This window comes from Dioscorea cayenensis, unplaced genomic scaffold, assembly GCF_009730915.1.
Source record: "Dioscorea cayenensis subsp. rotundata cultivar TDr96_F1 unplaced genomic scaffold, TDr96_F1_v2_PseudoChromosome.rev07_lg8_w22 25.fasta BLBR01000942.1, whole genome shotgun sequence".
In the NCBI taxonomy this organism is placed as follows: Eukaryota; Viridiplantae; Streptophyta; class Magnoliopsida; order Dioscoreales; family Dioscoreaceae; genus Dioscorea; species Dioscorea cayenensis.
The window spans coordinates 27833-50149 of record NW_024087333.1 but is presented as its reverse complement, the minus strand read 5'-3'; the positions used below and the strand labels follow the sequence as shown (position 1 = coordinate 50149).

The window sequence follows — 22317 nt, the reverse complement described above, 5'->3', positions numbered from 1 at the left end:
TAATAAGGATTTATCATGTCAAATATTTTTGCCTCATTAGCCTATTTAATCACCTGACATGCTTTTGATTAGCCATAATTTTTTTATATATATTTTTATGTTTTTAATTTTTTTAAAAAAGTGAATAAACCATTTCAATTAAAGAAAATGAAGAAAACAACCAAATTCCTCAAATGAGAAAGCAAATACAACAGACTATAGCACCACAATAAGTGATATAGGCACTGGCCAAAACAAAACAAAAGAAAGAGGAACGACGAGCTTTCTCAGAACCCAACAAAATAAAAGACTGACTAGCCCATGGTCGCGTCAAGAAACCCCGGCCATCGGTGCCACCTTGGAAATCTCCATCCTTGGTCTTAAAAACTCCAAGCTGTACCGGACAGAAGAAATGGGATCCTCAAGTTTCGCTTTAACATTGTCTTCAGAGCTCTCTGCCTGAAATTGTTTTTAATTTTTCTTAAACTTTAATTTTAACCATATTCTTTTACTTAAATTCAATTTTTTAATCTAAAATGATCGAAGTGTCCTTTTGTCAGCGTGTACTTCGTGATGTGGAGCACTGGATGTCAAGCATGGACTCCAAACGTTGATTGTTTGGAACAGTGCATAAATAGAAGAAAAACAAGGAATTTGTTTGGTTTTGAAAATAGGCATAAGTTCATAAAGTGAGTGTAATAGTATTATCATAAAGTGATAAAGACCAGAGAGAAATTATTGCTCACTAATTCACCACAAAGCACATGGGTGTCCTATTTTAAGAGGGCGTTCATTTCAGAGAAACTGGGTGAAAGTGGAGAAGTGGGGGAAGTGCCACTTCCCTGAAGTGGAGGAAAGTGATATCACTTCCAGTAGCTCTGGTGTTCATTTGTCAGGAAGTGAAAATAGAACAGGAGAATTTAGATGTTGGGTGAAGTTTATGAGTTCAAAAAGGACTTTTGAAGCGAAATAAAATAAGTTTTTATAGATTGGTTCACTCCCCCCCTACTTCAGTAAAAAAATACTGAGGTGGGTTTAGTTCAAAATTCACTTCAATTGGAAGTGGGGCAAGTGTCACTTCCCCCACTTCAGCATAAATGAACAGTAGAAGTGGGTGAAGTCAGACCACTTCCCTCCACTTTTGCCCAGTTTTCCAGATGAACGCCTCCTAAACTGATAGAATAACATATGAGTGTCCAATTTTGGAGTGATAATTGATAAAGATGCCTGGGTTAATGCAAGCACACAATGACCCAAACATGTGCTCACAATTGGGATTAAAATTGGCGTCAAAGCTGACTCCATATTGTTATAAAAATTTCTAGGTTTTGTGAACTTACGTAATAATAATAATAATGATGACGATGATATTTGTGGGAGATAGATAAATATTATATATTAGCAGTATGTTGGAAAAACTCTTCTTAACATGCTACAAGTTTAGTGTTAAAGCCGTGTTGAAATTGAATGGTAGGTTCATCCCTCTCAAAACTTTAATTTGACAGTAAAAAAGGGATTGGTCATTAGGAATTTTCGTAGAAGGTGATCCAACCATAAAAAAATTTCGATGATATTGTTGGTTTTAAATGACAAAAAATGATCAACATTTAATTAGTATGCCTTCTTGCATAAAACACTAGTCTCAATAGATAAGCACCTAAATGGTAATTAAGACAGGAGAAAGGATTGATTAACACTATATTGTTAGTCATTAATGGTATGGTGCCCACCACCCATGCGTAAGATCGCTTTTCGATGAACCTTTTTCACAAACAGTTTCTCCAGGTGTTACAACTAATCATGATGTTGTAACTGGACTTGCAAAAACACTGAAATTTCTGAAAACTTTGATATTTTTTAGCATAGCTGGTAAAGAAGTATGATTGTTGATTGTCTCTTTTGCTTTGTCTTCTTCTTGAATTTTTCTGAAATACTTGGACAATTCCTTGGTTAAAAGGGCAATTTCTTCTCCTTCTTCTTCTTCTTTGTCTTCAGTCTGTTATAACTCTTTTGGGTTTGTTGCTTCAGCTTTCAAAGCTATATCTTCTTCTCTTCTACTTCGATTCAGATTCATCTCATAGGCTTGTAGGGATCCCATCAACTCATCAAGTCTCATAGTTGTGATATCTTTTGCTTCTTCTATTGTAGCAACTTTAGCATCGAATCTTCTTGGAAGAGACCTGAGAGTTTTCTGAATAAGTTTTTTGTTAGAATACTTCTTACCGAGTTGAGATGCTTGATTTGCTATATCCATCAGTTTGCTGTTGAATATGGTGATAGTCTCTTCTTCCTTCATCTTGAGATTCTCAAATCTAGTTGACAACATCTGGAGCTAGGAAATTGTCACCAAATTTATACCTTCATGAATTCTTTATAGAATGTCCTAAGCGTTCTTGGTGCACTCACAGGTTGCAACATACTTGAACTGGTTCTCATCTACTCCTCCGAAAATAGCATTGAGTGCTTTCCCATTGGCATTAGCTTTGAGCATATCTCCAGAACTCCAGTTACTCTTCATCTTCACAGTCTCGTTCATGTATTCATCAACTTCGATTAGGGGAGACCATCTTTTTTCCACGGCTATCCATGCACTTTCATCAAGAGATTTGATGAAAGCCTTCATGCGTGCCTTCCAGTATGGATAATTTGATCCATCGAGTAATGGTGGTCGTGTGACGGCAGTTCCTTCTTTTTAGGCTATCAATGGAACTTGTTAGGACCTCGTCGATTTTGAAACCAAAGAGAACATGGTGCCCAAAGCTCTGATACCACTTGTTAGTTCCGCCAATGTTGTTTGTGGTTTAGAAAACACTCAAACACTCATAGAAAGCTCACACAAACCAAACAAGAAAGAGACACAAGATTGCTAACCCAGTTCGGTGACCACTCGCCTACATCTGGGGGGCCAAGCCCGGAGATAAACAATCCACTAAAAGGGGTGAAAATAAATGAGTACAAACACTTGTCACTCATTCTCCTCGACAAGTGTTACTCACAATCTCAGAGTAAGGTAGCTTATATAGACGCCTCAACGTCCCAAATATAGCACATACCTCTTTTAAAATCTCCGTGGCTACTAATTTAAAAATCTTCCGAAATTAGCTGTTGCAACTCTTGTTGTAATATGAATTGCAACATGGCCCTGACTGCTGACTTAACTGAGTTTTGATTACGTTGCGGATGACCTCAAGACCCATCAACCTCCCGGTCATGCCTAGTCCAAGTCAGCTCAACCAAATCTCCCGATCCCCACTGCCGGCAACTAGCATACCTCCTCAGTTCCTCATCATGTAGTCCCTTCGCAAGGGGCACACACCCTTGTGCGTCTTCATGAAACTTACCAAACTTGATCTTCAAATCACCCAAGTTTTATCTTCAAATCTTCCCAAGAAAGATCTTCAATCAATCATCTCAATCATGCCAACAATAGGCATGTTTTCAAATCTTGCCCTTAATAGTTCTCAATTATCCTCATTAAGGTTTCTTCAAAAATACCATCAATAGTCTTCAATCATACCATTGATAAGTATTTCTTCAAATAAGCTCTATCCATATTTAGTTTTCAATCAAATCACCTACATATGGTCTTGATATGATCTTGTCTTTCAAGTTGTAACACATTGCCAAAAATAGCTTCACCAAGATCTTCAAGATATTTTGCCTTCAAGTCAAGACTCCTTGCCATGTCATCATTTATGACATGTCACAAAGGTTGCCATGTCATCTTGACTAGGTGTCAAATCATGCCAATAATAGTGCAGTTGCACTAACACTTATAATTAAGATCTTTCATGGAATCATGGAATCATATTTCCTAGCAATATGGTTAATTAAAATAATTAATTACATTAATTGAAGTGATTAATAATTAAGTTGTGTTTGGTTTGTGGAATAAGACAAATATTTCCTCTTAATGAAACAATAACTATGCTCCAAACAAGACAATTTTTTAATGAACATGAAATAAATTACTAGAAAACAAATATTTCAACTTCAGCAAACCTTAAATTTGGATCCATATTTATATCCTATATCCGATCCAATTTAAATTAGATACCCTGTTTTGTTTATCCAATTGAATTGGATATGGATCAAGCTTTTGTCAATACAAAACATGGAGCACCTGATCCGGATTTGAAACTTGATCAAGTACTCTATTTTGCTCACCCTTAAAAAAGATTCTCTCATTATGGGGAATCCTAGTACTTCCAATCGAATTAGTGTTTATCCATTTACAAGTTATTAAACTAGGATATACAATAGAAGGGAAAAATATTTACTCCTACCATCCAAACGCATGCGTAATGTGAACTATCTAATTAATTATATATTAATCCAAATTGTCAAAAAATAAAAAAACCCTCTAATGTTGGGTTGATGCCAGCTAATAATTAGCATGAATTTTATTTCATTCATGTTCGCTTGGTTTAACAGTATCAACTTTGTCTATGGTTAAATGATAGGATGAAAATACGTGGAGGATGGCATAAAATAAGGAATTCACATCGTGGGATCATATAATAGCATTCTAGGAGGTGGTTAAAATATTACTCCCTCCGTTCCTTTTTATCTGTCGTAAATCCATGTTCTTTTTTATCTGTCATTTTCTTAACATCAAGAAGCATTTATTATTTTTTTCCAAAATTACCCTAACACTCTATTCAATTCTTTTCTTGGAATTAAATTTGAGAGAGAAATGTGAGACTATAAATTAGGGGTAATTTTGAAAAGATAACAAACTTTTTATAAAAGTTTGTAAAATAACTAAATTTATTGGTATGTGAGATTCGGTTAAACACGACAGATAAAAAGGAACGGAGGGAGTATTTTAGAAGCATGTTGTGGGAGGTAGGTATACAAATATCAAGAACAGATAATACAACAAGAAAGAAAGAAAAAACTCAGCTTAATAAAGTACAAGTTTGCTTAAAGCTAGGGTTGAAGTTGACAAGTTGGGCTTTTCATCTACAAATATTTGGTGGCAAACATTATAGGCACAATATCTGAATTGGTCACTTTACTTTTTTCTCTTTTTTTTTGTCTCTCTACTCAAAATTGCTCAAAACTAGTCTTTCTACTCTTGAAAATGAGCCAACTTAGTTCGTTTTGTTTGATGAGATTTGTAGCTGAGAAGCATGCCATGAACAAGTGAAAATTTGCTTTGTTTTGGTTTGATGGAATGTTCCCCACTCTTTTGTTTTTTTACTTTATTTATTATTTTATTTTATTTTATTTTATTTTGTTTATTTGGATTGATACTTGGATTATTTTTTTGGGTGGATGTGGTGCCCTAGGAGACCTTGGGCTGTAGGGGAGTCCACCCATCCCTCCGTCCCATTTATATTCTTCAATTTGGAAAAGCTGAAGCATTGTTAAAATTTCTTTTGGCTCAATCCTCCTGCCAAAACTTTCTAATTTTGGGAGATCAAATAATTTGAGAAATTTGAGATTTATCTTAGTTTCATTGCTATTTACCGGGTTTTAAATAGTAGTGCATGATCTTATTATTTTGCGATTTGGAAATTTTATTTATTGGAAAAGGATTTCCATTAATTTGTACTCAAACTCAATAGTAAACTCATAAAATTGTAGACGACCCAAATTTTATACAAATCAAACCCAATCAAGATTTTGCACATCGAGGTAATATGTTTTTCTAATTTTAAATAAATCAATTCTGAACAAAATTTATATTTAATCAAAAATATAAAAATTAAGCCAGAGCTCATTTGATAGAACCATAGTTTAATAAATTCTATATCGTACGTTTGAAAAATGATTTCGTTTATAAAATGCAATAGATAGATTTATCACAGAAAAATTCATATATATAAAGATGTATTTTGAAAAAAAAAAACATATTTATAAACTTATCATAAATTACATTTAGTAAATTACTTACAATAGTACCCTAATTTGATTTATTTTAGATGTTGTGGAATAATTTATATTTTGCTTTTATAGTTTTATTTTTTTGACAATGATGATAAAAGTTGCTCCACAGGGGTTGTAAAAAACAAATAGGTACAATGGAGTGATGTTTTTACAGGTTTGTTCATATAAACTCCTATAATTAATAGTAAATTTATAGTTAAGAAAATTTTATATAAAATGAAATTATAAAAAGATATAGATAAAAATAAAACTATTTGTTGTTTTTACTAAGCTTGCTTCCTCTACGATTTGAATGATATAACATCCATGCATAAGCCCCAGATAAGTTATCAAAGTAGTAGATCAACCCAAAACACAACCAACTTTTGATCAGATCTTCAACTGCGATAAGCATTTTTTTAGGCCAGAATGATAAGCATAAGAAACTATGTGCAATCACAAACCTGTTTTGATCGGGTGGTCAAAACTACTTTGTGCTTCTAAAGCACTGTTGCAACACTGACATCATGTGAATCAAACACTCCAAGCGTTGTGGTGTCCAATACCTGCCATAAATCATCTAACAACAATCACTACAAGAAACTTATTGTTTGAAACACAATATTAAAAATGGAATTTATTTCGTTTGTATTGCAACCGATTAGCAACGCAATAACAATTTTTTTTAATATGTTATTAATAACAATAGCTTAGAAATGTCCATTTCAAAATATAATTGATTAAAATATTATAAAATATATGTTTTTTAATCCATTTCTAATAGAAATGGACTAGAAATGGGAAAAAATAATATTTTATCAAAATATTGTTAACTATTATAAAACTTCTTTTTCTAACCCGTTTTGAACAGAAAAAGATTATAAATGGATTAAGAACTTAACATTTTACTATAATATTATTAAATATCATAAAATATCCGTTTCTAGTTTGTTTTTAATAGAAAGAAACTACAAATGGATAAAAAATTATTATTTTATTAAAATATTATTAAATATTATAAAATATCAATTTACGTTTCTAATAGTAAAGAACTAAAAACTGATAAAGAATTATTATTTTATTAAAATATTATTAAATATTATAAAATATCAATTTATGTTTCTAATAGTAAAGAACTAAAAACTGATAAAAATTATTATTTTATTAAAATATTTTTAAATATTATAAAATGACCAGAAAAGGGATTGGAAACAGATTAAAAAATTTATAATTTATCACAATATTATTAAAAATTATAAAATTCTCGTTTCTAATGCGTTACTTATAGAAAGATTATAAACGAATAAAAAATTAATATTTTATTAAAATATTATTAAATTTTATAAAATTTTCTTTTCTAATCTGTTTGTAATAAAAATGGAGTGGAAATTATTTTATTAAATATTATAAAATGGTTGTTTATAATTTCTAATTTAAAACGATTAGAAACCTATTAAAAAATTAATATTTTATGAAAATATTATTAAATATTATAATATATCCATTTTTAAATACAAAGAGTCTAGAAACATATAAAAAAAATTCATATTTTATAAAAATATTATTAGATTGTTCTAGAATGTGCTCATGTAAACAAATTGTTATTCTTTCATGTCTCATCACAAAAAAAAAATGCCAAAAAAGCAGTAAAAAGTAAAAAAAACTCACAGAGCAACTTTTATTTATTTTTTGGTAGAATACCCTAAATGGCCCTTCTACTTAGGTCACTCTGTCCTTTTAGTCCCTCACCCTATAGGGACTATTTGGGGCATTTTCAAGCCTAAAAACACTAAGTGGGCACATTTTTAAGAGTGGAGAGACTAATTGGGAGTATTTTTGAGTAAAGGGACTAAAAGGGCAAAGTGACTTAAGTAGAGGGACTATTTAAGGTATTCTACTTTATTTTTTATATAACTTTTTTTTTATGAAAAATTAACTTAAAAAATCTCATAAAAAAATTAAATCATATTTTTGTTAGTGAATTAATAAAAGGCGGTTAAATTATAAAAATCCTAACAAATTAAACTTCATTAGAAATTAGAATAACTGAGGCTTCTAATATGAGAGATTAGATACTAAAATCCTAACACTTATTACTACACTAAAAGTTTTGTAGTTTTTTTTTATCACAAACAAACACACATCTCGATGCATATTCAGATTTGATCTTAGCCGTACATCTATCACTCAAAGAAGCCCAACAATCCTTCTCAGTATTCCGAGCCCCGAGATCAAACCCCGGCGTCCCGTGCTCCAATCCCAGCAACTCCTCCAGCCCAGCGATGCTCTCCCTCAGCGCCTCCTCCGGCGTCACTGTTGCCGGTGAAGCCACCACCAGCGCCATCTATAACATCCCCACGGGGGGCTTCTTCTCGATCAGGGCTTCCCATCGTCGTCATTGTGCGTCTTTCTCTTTCTCTAAATCCTTTTTGATCTTTGTTTCTCTCATCATTGTCACACATCTAGACTTCTTGCTCATTATAAACAAGATCATGGTTGTGTCTTTGTCTCCTGATGAACAAGATCATGGTTGGTTGACTGGTTATTGCTTTATATTCAAATTCATATATGTATTTATTTAAGGATCTAGAAACAGGAATTTGAGAACCAAATAGATTGCCAGAAACTTTGAAGGTCCCAGATGTTGGGTTGTGGACCACACATTATGAAGGGATATAAGGACTTATGTGCATAAGTTGTGTAGACATACACAACTAATGTTTATAATTGTGTATATCTTATTATATTTAAGTTTTGAATGGACCCAAATTGTTGTGATCTGATTCAAGTTTGAATTGGGTCTTAATTATCTAATTTTAATGTGTAGATTTACATATTAATCATATGTTGTGTAAAATTTCTGGGGGCAAAATTATTAAATCGATGATGGGCAAACTTGTAATTAGTCCCATAAAGATTTCTTATAAATAAGGGTGTGGTCCCTAACTGAGCACGTAACGATCTGAGATTCAGAATTAGGTTTTACTGAATTAGGGTTCCCATCTTCCCTCTTTACAAGCGATCAGTCAGAGGAACCACAAGACCTAATTATTATCACAATCAATGGATTCAAATGTAGGTACGCTTCAGCTAAATTTATGTTGTTCCTAAATAATTTCCAATCAAGAAGAAGATCCTGGCTTTTTATAGGGGTTATTCCTATTGTGAAATCCATCAAGTTCCATCAAATGGTACCAAAGCCATCTTGCTTTGGAATTATTTGGGATTTAGGATTGATTAGATCTTTTGGATTAAATCTTAATACTTGGATTTATTAATCATATATATATTTGTAAGTTGATTTTTTTTATATATGTTTTTCATGGTCGGAGCTCTTAAATATGATTGTGTTTGTGATCATCGGATTCTAATTACCTTAAGATGCTCCACTAATTTATATGCCCATGGATTTTGAGAAATATTGTAATCGTCGGATCTTAGTTCCTTCTATAATTTATATTCACACGGATTTCAGGAATAATTGATTGGTTTTCTGTGTATAGATTAAGTGCAGTTAATATTATATATATAATTCATGATGCTTTTATTTCGTTGGATAAAGTTATATATATATATATATATACACATATGATGATGATGATGATTTTGGGGCTGATTAAATTGAATACTGTATACATAACATGTGTGTGCAGTGCTCTTGACTACAAAAGTGTTTATGGCAATTAAATTTAAGTTATTCACTTTAAAATTAGTGTTTTTCAAGTACTGCAAGTATAGTCTATTGATAAGTCTATATGCTAATTATCTACAGATTACATATATATAATTTAAGTTTGATTTTATGTTTCTCATTAAAGGATTAATTTGCATAATTAAGGATTTATGTTATGCTAATTGGTTTTTTATTTTAGAGATCATGCACACGGATGTTATTATATGTTAATTTATATTTATTTTGATTAAATTAATATTTTATGATTATCAAAATCAAAGTTAAGGAGATAATATTAATTTAAATTTTACTTTGATTTTGAATTAAGATAACATTCGGATTTTAGTTTAATTATTGATGTTTATTTTAAATTATCATGAATTTAATTTTTGTTCATGATTATAAAGTTTTTTTAATAATCATTAGAAAAAATAACAACTTAGAGTTGCTTTTATTAGCTTTCTTGGGTATTTACTTCAATTGGTAGAAGCAGCATCGTCACCAAAGTGACTTCTGTTGTGGAAACTTTTTGTTTGTGAATAACCATGGTGTTAGTGCATGCTTATTCTCATGCAGACAATACGTCGGCCCAAAGGAAGACTGTTGTAGGGATATAAGGACTTATATTTAAGTTTTGAATATACCCAAATTGCTGTGATCTGATTGAAGTTTGAATTGGGTCTTAATTATCTAATTTTAAATGTGTGGATTTACATATTAATCATATGTTGTGTAGAATTCCTGGGAGAAAAATTGTCAAATCTATGATGGGCAAACTTGTAATTAGCCTCATAAAGATTTCTTATAAATAGGGGTGTGGTCCCTAATTGAGCACATAACGATATGAGATTCAGAATTAAATTTTTCTGAATTAGGGTTCCCATCTCCCCTCTCTGCAAGTGATCAGTTAGAAAAATCAGAAGACCCAATTATTATCATAATTAATGGATTCAAGTGCAGGTATGCTTCCGCTAAATTTATGTTGTTCCTAAATAATTTCCAATCAAAAAGAGGATCCAAGCTTTTCATAGGGGTTATTCCCATTGTGTAATCCATCAAGTTCCATCACCAGACCCATGATCTCCTGAGAAATTATTCACAATACAACACTATGTTAGGATGAGATTTACTCCTTCTTTGGTAGGTGACAAAGTTACTTATGCTCATCAGATTGAACTTTAGTTCCCTTAATTTCATCCTGATATTTCTCTTTGTTGCAAAGCATTGTCATCGAGATAATGCGATTTTAGTGACAAAATAGGTTGGTCTTTGTTGTTACAGGGTCTTTTGTTTGGTTTGATATCTGGAGCTTTGATCGAAGGGTTGGATAGGTTTTGAGAGTGTTCTTGGTTTTCAGAGGCTGTATTTTGATTATGATATTAGCAAGAAGGGTTCTTTTTTTTTTGTAGAATTTCAGAAGTGAAATTTCTATTTTGTTCTTCTCTTTTTTGGGGGCGAAATGATGGCTTTGAGTTTGCTAAACATGCATGCAATGTTCAATTATTATTTGTAGCTAGGGTTCTAAACTTCCGGTGGTTGTAGAAACTCCAAATAGGGCTAGTTGGAGTTTTAGCTTCGATTTCATGAGGTATGAAGGTTGGGACTGATCTATTGAGCTTCCTTGAAGTGTTTTAATGTTCCTTGAAAGTAGGTAATGTGGCTTGTTGAAACATTATTGATTTTCTGAATTTAGTGTTAGAGCTGCGATCACATTTATTATGGATTTTGGAAATATTGTATTTTACTTCTTTGAAATGTAGTGATATACACTTGCTTCATTTCACTAAAGTAGAGGAGATCTTCTTTCTTTCTTTATAATCTTTGTATAGATCATCTATGAACTGTGATTTTTTTTTCTATGACTTGTGATACTAATCTTTGCTATTTTCTAGATTGTAGTCTATGAACTGTGATTTTTTTTCCTCATAGATTGATCTCAGTCAATCTTGTTTGGTTTGAAGTTTCTTATTGTGCCATTCATTGTTGGCTGCCTAGATACGCTTCATTTCTTTTCCTTCCGATTGTCTTTACTAGTGGATTCTCTTTGTCCTTGTATTTCATTCTCATTGTCCTTTCAAGTCTATGAAATTATTTAAATGGATTAGTTATGGTTGTGAACTTGTATTTTGTGTTTTTAGATAGATAGATGCCTTTGAGATTCAAAGAAATTTTATTAGATTTCATGAAGCAATGGCAGGAACCTTGATATGGTACTCATTCTTTTGCTTTACTTGGTGAAGTCCGATCATTATTTGTAACCTAGTATATCCAAGCATGCGTTTGTTATCCAAGCTTACTTTGATTCATTTGCATCACCAGGTGGGCGAGAAGCTGTTAATGCTGCAGAGAAAGCTGAGCGGAAGCTTCAGCTAAGGGACAAGGTAAGCCTGAAAGCTTCAGTTTGAATTACTTAGTTTGAGTATATTTTTATTTAATGTGTTGAATTACTTAGTTAAACTGGAAAGTTTTATGTATGCCTGCTGTGTCAATGTGTTGTTTGAGGGTATTGTGAATTTGTGATCTGTTATAGAAGTTGCTTGTTTATGTCTATTGAAATTTTTTTAAGAACATATTCTTTCCATTTTATAGTATATGTTGTTTATTTAGTTTTCGTCATTGAGTATTGTGCTTCGTTATATATATCTGATTTAAAGCATTAGCATGGCCCTGTAACTAACGATGTCAAGCAATTAGGCCATGATTTATTTCCACATCAAACATTAAAGCAACCCTAGCTGCTACATTTTGAATAGAAAGAGCCTTATAAAGGTACCTTAAGGAGCAACCATACTTATATAAGACAATTGATGGATGTATACTTATATTAAATCCGCATTGATTGTGATCTTATTCAACACCATTACTTGATGCCTTTGACCTGATTCAGTGGCTTCTCGTCAAACTCATCAACCACTTTGGTTGTTAAGCAATAGTTAGAAGCGTGATCCTCAATCCTTAAAAAGCCATATTTCTTCAACTCCTGCGAAGGATTGTTCTTAATTTTCTGAATGATTCTTTATTTGACATGAACATTTTCGGTAGATAGTTGGTGTTAACATAGTTATCAGATCCAACTCGGTCATTGACCCATTGAGGCTATGGGTCTCAGGTCAATTGGTTCAACCTTCGGGTCATTCGGGTCAATGCTGGAATAATAGAAATATTTTAAAATATTATTTTTAAAATTATAATTATTTTTAATTATATAATGATATATAATAATAATCATGAATTATTAGTTATCATATAAATAATTTGATGGAAAAAAATAAAAAAAACAATTGTTAATCCATTATTTGGAAGTAGTAGAAAAGGGAAAAAACACAAACTTGACAAAATTACATATATACCCTTCAACTTATCAGAAAAATTAAAAAACTCAAAGGATGAAAAGGTCATTTAAAAAAAATCATTGAACCAGCCGGGTTATAGAAACCCGGCCGGGTCACCGGGTTTGATCGGGTCGAAATGGGTCAAGCCGGGTCAAAGTGGTTTGACTGTATAAACGGTTTAATTTAAAACCTGGACTGGTTTAAGCACTGGGTCACCTGGTCAACCAGTCCAATAGCTGGGCCTGTCCCAGTTTAATAACTATGGGTGTTAAATTTATTTGTAGGCAAATATTCTTTTGTATAAGTTTGACATTGAATTTAGTTGTTATATGTTGCCATCTCATCAAGGTAATGTTGTTGATTAAAACATTTTTTGTCTGTTTTGGTGACCTAAATTTGATCAGCTCATGGGCACTTTTGATCATTCAAATGAAGTACATGATAATTTTGTTTATATTTTTATTATAAATAAATAAGTTTATTCTTTTTTATTTGTTTTTTTATTTTTAAAAATTTTATTGGAGATAATATTTTTTTTTATAATTTTTATTTTATATAGAGAATTTTGTAAAACACGGAGGGGCATATATAGCCCGTTTTTGCTCCCGCAACTCCACCCATGTCTGGAACAGCGCATAAATAGAAGAAAAACCAAAGATTTGTTTGGTTTTGAAAATAGGCAAGTTCACATAATACATGGATTAATCCGTAAGCACGTGTTAGAGGGCCCATATACTTTAGGCCCATATTTGTTTCAAAACATTCCCACTAAAGTTTAGTACCACATTGCCTAGTTACAAGAACTTCACCCACTTTATATATAGTACTATTTATTATCCTTTAACCTTGCTTTAGTGGTTATGCTTTCTTACGCGCAGGCGCAGGGGGGGTGCAAATTTGTTGGGTTCAGTCACGCAATAGGTTTTTACCTTTTTACCCCTTTCATCTTATTTAATTTTTTGTGCCTTTTTGCCGTGAACGGCTTTTCAGTTCCGGCAGTGGCTCTTTGTCTTTCACCGTGACTCTTTAAGAACTGGCCGTTTTTGTGTCTCTTCGTATAAAACTTAATCCATTTGCAAAACTGATTATTGATTTTCCTTTTCTTCTTCCTCTCTTTTCCCTTAATCTCAAATCTGAGCACTTGTTGATTCTCTGTTCTGGTGCGTGACCAGAGAACTTGACTGTTGAATCCTGGAGAATAACTCCGTTTGTGTTTCCTGACGCACTGCAAAAAGGAGACGAATTTGTTTTTAAGGATAGTGCGCTTGCATGCCTCAGTCGTCCTGTTCTGTCATCCCGTTCTTGCTTATGTTCCAACGACAAAATTATTTTTCCAACAATCTTAAGAACAATTGGAGAACGCGATAACCACCTCTAAGTCAGTTCCTGACATCTCAAAGATTGATCAATTCGCTGGCACGTTCTTCAAACAATGGCAACAAAAGCTGTTCTCGGCGCTAGACATGTTCAACCTCGCACATATTCTGACTGAAGCAAAGCCGGACCCAACATCAGAAGCTTATTCGGAAACCTTGTCAATCTGGGAGAAAAGAAACAAGATCTGTCGTCATACCATCCTCAGCACACTCTCAAATGAACTGTATGACATCTACTGTGACCTCAAGACAGCAAAAGAAATCTGGAATTCATTGCATAAGAAATACGTAGTTGAAGATGCCAGGAATCAAAAATATGCAATAGGGAATTTCTCTGATTTCAAAATGACTGAAGACAAGGATGTATCTTCCCAAATTCATGATTATCATGTTCTGGTCAATGAACTGAAAAATGAAGAAATCATCTTACCTGATGCATTCATTGCCGGCTTCCTCATTGAAAGTCTACCCGAATCTTGGAAACACTACAAAAACAACTTGAAGCATAAAAGGAAACTCATGACTCTTGAAGACATCATTGTACATATCCGAATTGAAGAGAAGAACCGTCAAAGGGATAATGCAGACAAGATCAAAGAATTCTCATCCAAGGCGAATCTTATTGAAGTAGGATCAAACAAAAGTCAGAATTCCAACAGGAATCCCAAGAAATTCAAAGGAACCAGAAATAAATTATGTGTTGCATGCCCCTGATCTTCATGCTAATCTAGTATCTGTCTCACTGCTTGGAAAGGCTGGAATAAAAGTCACCTTTGAGTCAAATAAATTAATAATGTCTAAGAATGGAATTTTCATCGGGAAGGGGTATTGTAGTCAAGGTTTATTCATTCTCAATGTACTCAATGTTAACAATGGAAATAAAGCATCCTCTTCTGCTTACATGGTGAATTCAATTGATTTATGGCATGCTAGATTGGGACATGTGAATTTTTCATACATCAAGAAAATGAAAGAACTAGGCTTGATTCATAACATGACAGATTCCAATAAAATTGATAAATGTGAAATTTGTGTAGAATCTAAATCTACCAAAAAAAGGTTGTAAGACTATTGAAAGGGAATCTGAATTACTAGGTTTAATTCATTCTGATTTAGGTGATTTAAAACATTCAATGACTAAAGGAGGAAAAAAATATTATATTACTTTTGTTGATGATTACTCTAGATATACTGTTTTATACTTGCTTAGATCAAAGGATGAAGCATGTGAAATATTTATAAAATATAAAAATGAAGTTGAGAATCAACTAAATAAGAAAATCAAAAGACTTAGATCAGATAGAGGTTGAGAATATGAAGATAATATTTTGAAAACCTTTTGTGAAAACCATGGTATAATACATGAGACAACTCCCCCTTACTCACCTGCTTCTAATGGAATAGCTGAAAGGAAAAATAGAACTCTTAAGGATATGCTGAATGCTATGTTAATTAGTTCAGGCGCTCCTAATAATTTATGGGGAGAAGCCATTTTATCAGCTTGTCATATTCAAAATAGAATTCCTTTTAAGAAAACTGGTAAAACTCCTTTTGAATTATGGAAAGGATATGCACCTAATTTAAAATATCTTAAGGTTTGGGGTTGCTTAGCAAAAGTACTATTACCTGTTTCTAAAAAGAGGAAAATTGGCTCAAAAACTTTTGATTGTATGCTAATTGGATATGCTTTGAATAGTGCTGCATATAGATTCATGGTTGTTAAGAGTGACATTATGGAACCTAATACTATTGTGGAGTCTAAAAATGTAGATTTTTTTCGAACATATTTTCCTTTGAAATCATGTGTTGATAACATTGCACATTCACCTCATATTACTCCTAATACTGATTCAGCAAATATTGATGCTTCTGATTTTGAATTAAGAAGAAGTAAAAGGACTAGGAAAGAACATAGTTTTGGAAATGACTTCATTACATTTCTTATGGAAGATGATCCTCAATCTTATTCTCAAGTTATCACCTCTATTGATGCTGTGTTTTGGAAAGAAGCTATTAATAATGAATTAGAATCAATTTTATCTAATCATACTTGGGAATTGGTAGACCTTCCACCTGGTTCAAAAACTATAGGTTGCAAATGGATTTTTAAGAAAAAAACTTAAACTTGATGGGTCTATTGATAAATATAAAGCTAGATTAGTAGCTAAAGGATATTCTCAAAAGAAAGACATTGACTATTTTGATACTTATGCTCCTGTTACTAGAATTTCTTCCATTCAAATTTTAATTGCATTAGCTGCTATTAACAATTTAATTATTCATCAAATGGATGTTAAGATAGCCTTTTTAAATGGAGATCTCGAAGAAGAAACATATATGAATCAACCCGAAGGGTATGTGATTCCTAACAACAAGCGTAAGGTATGCAAACTTATGAAATCTTTATATGGGCTCAAACAAGCACCAAAATAATGGCATGAAAAATTTAATCATGTTTTAGTTCCCAATGGTTATTTTATAAATGAATCTGATAAATGTATCTACAACAAATTTTCTAACAATGTGGGTGTTATATGTAGATGACATGCTTATTTTTGGTACTTCGTTAGAAATAGTAGTTGAGACAAAGAATTTTCTTGCATCTAAATTTGACATGAAGGACATGGGTGAAGCACATTTTATTCTTGGAATTAAAATTTCTAAATCAGATGATGGAATAATGCTTTCACAAGAAAATTATGTTGAAAAAGTATTAAAGAAATATAATCAATTTAATTGCAAACCTGTCTCAACTCCATATGATAGTGCTTTTCATTTAAGAAAGAATAAAGGGGTTAGTGTTTCTCAAAATGAATATGCACAAGTAATTGGTAGTTTAATGTATTTGATGAACTGTACTCGTCCTGACATTGCTTATGCAGTTTGCAGATTGAGCAGATATACACATAGTCCAAATAAGGATCACTGGATTGCCCTGATCAGGATATTAAAATATTTGAAAGGAACTATCAATTTTGGACTAATGTATTCTGGTTTTCCTGCAGTACTTGAAGGGTATAGTGATACTAACTGGATTTCAGATTTAGATGAAACAAAGTCAACAAGTGGATTTATTTTCACTTTAGGAGGGGTTGCAGTGTCTTGGAAGTCTTCAAAACAAACTTGCACAGCAAAATCAACAATGGAGTCAGAATTTGTTGCACTTGAGAAAACAGGCACTGAAGCAGAATGGATTAGGAATTTTCTCGCCGATGTTCCTCTTTGGATGAAACCAGCCCCTTCGATTTCAATTCATTGTGATAGCATGGCTTCTATGTATAGAGCCAAGAATAAATCATATAATGGTAAGAGTAGGCATATACGTCTAAGACATAATATTGTGAGGCAATTGCTTGAAGATGGAGTGATATCACTAAACTATGTAAGATCAGAAGTAAATCTGGCTGATCCGTTCACGGCAAAAAGGCGCAATTGTTTCCTGACGCACTACAAAAAGGAGGCGAATTTGTTCTTAAGGATAGTGCGCTTGCACGCCTCAGTCATCCTATTCTGTCATCCCATTCTTGCTTCTGCTCCAACGACAAAATTATTTTTCCAACAGCACATGGGTGCACTAGTCTTATCGTGATAAGACTGGAGAGAATTATTGCTTACCGACTCACCACAAACAAATGTACATGGGTGACCTATTTTGAAGTTGTAGAACAACACATGAATGTACAATTTTGAAGTGATAAAGACGCCTGGGCTAATGCAAGCACACAGTGGCCCAAAACATGTGCTCACAATTGGCATCAAACCTGGCTACATATTTCTAATAAGAATTTTTCTAGGTTTTGTGATAATAATAATAATAATAATAATAATAATAATAATAATAATGTTGTGGGAGACAGATAAATATTATTTATATATATATTAGCAGTAGGAAAAACTCATCTTAACATGCTACAAGTTTTGGGTTGAAATTGACTGATAGACGTTAACTTTTCAGAAATTTTATTTAGCAGTTAAAAATGGCATGGGAATTTTCGCACAAGGTGATAAACCAAAACTTATGAATTTTGATGATATTATTGATTTAAATGACAAAAATGATCATCCTTTAATTGGTACTCCTTCATGCACAAAACAGTAGTCTCAATATATAAGCACCTAAATGGTAATTAAGACAAGAGAAAGGATTGCTCAACGATATACTGTTAGTTATTAAAGACGTGGTGCCTAACACCATTATTGTTAGCCATCAAATTTGACTTATTTTTATTTCTCAGTTTTTGAAGCTCCAAATATGACTTATTTTAGTGCCTAGTCCATCACAATTCTACTCCAACAACTAACACTCAAACTTTAATTAAAAGAAAACATAAATTTTTAATAAATTGATTTTTTTCATAAAGCCTAAAATAAATATTTATAGAGATCTAAATTAATGATAAAATACTAAATATACTTAAAATGTTCAATAAAATTAAAAGAATTATAATATATTAAATTAAAAAAAAGAACTTTAAGCATTATCTTTAAAACCCTAAAATCTTTCTCTATATAGTGCCATAAAGTCATGCTTTCTTCATATATAGATATATGTAGATATATAGCAGCAGCATAAAAATTACTATGCCATTCACAAATGCACCATATTTTTCCATGAACTGTCAGTCAACAAGGACTTGGACCTTTGACCATTCTCAACCTTTGTTTTCCAAGAACAAAGAGAGTTGTAATTTCTGACGCATTTCCTAGAAATATGGTTAAGAACTTCATCACATTCATTCTTATAATTATGATCTTTCATGGAATCATATTTCCTAGCAACATGGTTAATTAAACTATTTAATTATATTAATTGAAGTAATTAATAATTAAGTTATGTTTGGTTAGTGGAATAAAAATAAAACATAAATATAGTAAAATTACTTTCATGCTATTTTCATGTTGTTCAATGTAAATAAATGATAATTGCATAATAATGAAATTTTCATGTAATAATAATTAAATTTATCTATTTATAAATCATTATAAATATAATTATTCATTTTAATTATTATAATTAAATATTTGTAACTAATAACTAATTTCCACTTTAATTATAATTATTAAAATTTTAAATTACACAATGTACTTCACTAATATTTATTTTAATTATTATAATAAATTATTTAAATTAAATAATTCACTTCAATTATTATTCATTTTATTTATTCTAATAATATTTTTGAATACTTTATGGTTCTTGATTAAAATGTTGGTATAATATTATTTGCTAAGACACTTATTATGACTTATGTATGAACGTCATAATTCAATATGACTTTTATTGCATCAATTTGTTATGACACATTTGAAAACGTCATAATAAGTTAGGATATGTATATATATATATATATATTTATTTATATATATTCAAAAAATATGAAAGATAATTTGAAATTAAAAAGGTGGTATTTGAGGAAAAATAAAAGCAGCAATATTTTGATTTTCAAGAGCACAAAAAATTAGATGGCAATTTTTTTTTTAATAAACATCAAAACCTACGCTGCCTATATATTCAAGATCTATAAGACCTACAATAAACCCTAATAGTGCAAAAAGACAAAAGTAAAGTAGTTGACGAGGGAGAAAGTAAGTATCTCAAATTTTTATTAATCTATAGTATTTTTTTAGCGTTATGTTTCTTGTAATATTATCTACTTATTTAATGATGTGATGATGGCGTGGTAGTGATATTATGGGGCCATGACGTGGATCTTTAGCTTCAATCTTTGAAATTGCCTTTTAGTTATTTGATTTAACCCTAGGTTTGTTGAAGTATTACAATTTGTCTCTTTTTATTTTTTTTACAGGGAGAGAGAGAGAAAACCGAAGGTTTTGGAATGTATATGGTTGGATTAGATCCAAATCTGGATTTGATCCATTTAGACAATGTTAGATTATGAGTGTCACAGCAATTGATCCATTTTATTATCCATTTATTTGATTGATTAGTTTGCACTTCCAGTATAAATTTTAAAAAAAAAATTTAATTCCATTTTTGCTTTTGAAGTTTGCCCAGATAACCTGCTGTCCAAGTTTGCCCAATTAACAAACACAATGTATTGTTCATACATTGTTGTGGGTCTATGTAGTATTTGCTAGGCCAGGATATGTCCCCTGGGGCCCGGGGGTGATGATATACTTCTCCCTAGATTACATAGTAAGAGGGGTTTTCAAATCACTTATGCTAACATGCTTGTTCTTTGTCAATGCTTGTCGTTTTTGTAAAAAAAAAATGCTTCATAATTTGATAAATAATTTAAAACATATAATTTTTTTTTTATCAATCAACATGAAATCTAGAGTCTATATAATATAGACGGATTATTAATTATATGCTATAAAACTTAACTAGCTTTTATTATTATCTTATAAATTAATTTTTAAAAATAAAATAATATACCTTTATTTTTACTCATAGATCCACCTATAAATGAACCATCATTATGTTTTACAATCTAAAATGTCTAATAAAGTTGTTGCACCAGCCATTGTTCATTGAACTACAACAAAAGCAAATAAGGTTTTGATTTTTCTTTTGGCCTTCTATTAAAAAATTGGCAGTGTATTGACCACACAACAAAAAAAAAAAATTAAAAAAAATTAAAAAATAAAAATAATGGTTAACCTAAAAGGGAGATATGATGGAAGCACAAAATGGGAAAAAAAATATAATTTATTATTAAATCAAAATATTACAACAAATGCACACAGTTATCATACAATATATTAAACTCGATAACTTCCGAATATAAAATGTTCTACAACAATATAATCTAAAATAGAGATTATTTTTTTTTTGACAAGAGGAGCGGGGGACCCGCTAGAATCGTCAGGGGCGTGCACAAGCCTCGGTGGAGCTGGTGGGGGCAGGGTCCGCGCACACATGGGCGCTGGGACCACCCGCACACAACCACCACTCACATCTCCCAGAAATGTGCCCTCAGCCGAGAATCGAACTCTCGCCACTCGGCAAGAGTCCTATCGGCGACCCGAGTACCAATAGACCATGTGATCGTTGGCAAAATAGGGATTATTTTCAACTAATGTTATTTTCAATAACAATGATTTGAATGTAAATTTTTATAATATATTAACATGCTGACATGAATCATAATGTCTTAGAGAAACTTCCAAGGTGAGAACGGATTGTTGTGTCTTCCCATTCCAAATCCTCCCAACAGTTTTGGTCCACTTCAACAAGTTGAAATTTATTATTAACAATGGATGACTTGAAAGGAAGTTTCTTCAGCTTTGAACATTCGAACAACAAAACAGGAAAATCCAATGGACATGTGCCTAAGTTTACTAACTTCGCCATTAAAGATAACAACATAGATTGTAGGCTAGGAAAGGTAGGAAGGCATGATGAAGCTTATTGCATCTCTACAGGGTCAATCAACCCCTTCATTCATGAACAACTTTTTACATTTAATGTCCTAAGGCATGGGAGATGCAAAACCCATGAAAGACTCCTTAGAGAATCACAATAACTAATGTAAAGAGATGTCAACCTCGGTAAGCCTTCACTAGGTAATGTTCTTGCTGGCAAAGTGATTTGCTTGAGCTTTGCAATGTTACCCAAATTGATACGCTTTAGACTGACCCCACCGCCATTTATCAATAACTCCTTAAAGCCACATCGAGTGATGCCTAACTCCATCAAACCCTCATCATGTTTGTAACTTAAGCCACAAAATTGGAGGGTATGCATATTCTGCATGCTGTGCAACCTTATTTTCCAAGTCGGCAAATGTTTGAGAAGTCCAAGAATCTCAACTGATTCCACAAGCATACTGATTCCTTTAATCCTATTCCTCTGCCTCTATAATATTTACATCTAAAAAGGAAGTATTTTAATTCCTTCAACTCTTTTAGTTCAGATGTAAGTGATTAAATTTTTGTGTTGCTGATGTTGATGTATCGAAGATTAACTAGAACTCGAATTTCTTTTGAAAGACCTGTGATAGGTATCCCAGATAGATTCAAGTGTGTGAGAGATGGCATATGGGGGAAAAAATTTACAACGAACTACTAGGACATATGATCAGATTTAGAATATCCTCCAAGAAATAAACTCTGGAGA

General features: G+C 32.0%; 1 protein-coding gene across 3 annotated transcripts; it reads left to right on the top strand.

Annotated features, from left to right (window-relative positions):
• The first annotated feature begins 10581 nt into the window (after nucleotides 1-10581).
• Nucleotides 10582-15307, top strand: LOC120255315. 3 transcript variants are annotated; one of them, XR_005534967.1, is made up of 4 exons: nucleotides 10582-10666; nucleotides 11846-11907; nucleotides 13737-13779; nucleotides 14031-15307. XR_005534967.1 is itself a non-coding variant. In XM_039263157.1 (2 exons), the coding sequence occupies exon 2, from the start codon at nucleotides 14322-14324 to the stop codon at nucleotides 14946-14948; it is 627 nt and encodes a 208-aa protein (XP_039119091.1). In that variant the 5' UTR covers nucleotides 10679-11907; nucleotides 14031-14321; the 3' UTR covers nucleotides 14949-15307. The 3 variants fall into 3 exon arrangements, 1 of the variants encoding a protein (XP_039119091.1); XR_005534966.1 differs by lacking the exon at nucleotides 10582-10666 and having other exon boundaries at nucleotides 10679-11907; XM_039263157.1 differs by lacking the exons at nucleotides 10582-10666; nucleotides 13737-13779 and having other exon boundaries at nucleotides 10679-11907.
• The last annotated feature ends 7010 nt before the right edge of the window (nucleotides 15308-22317 follow it).

Coding starts and splice junctions, on each gene's coding strand:
- LOC120255315 (XM_039263157.1), top strand. CDS start 14,322: ATGTTCAACCTCGCACATATTCTGACTGAAGCAAAGCCGGACCCAACA.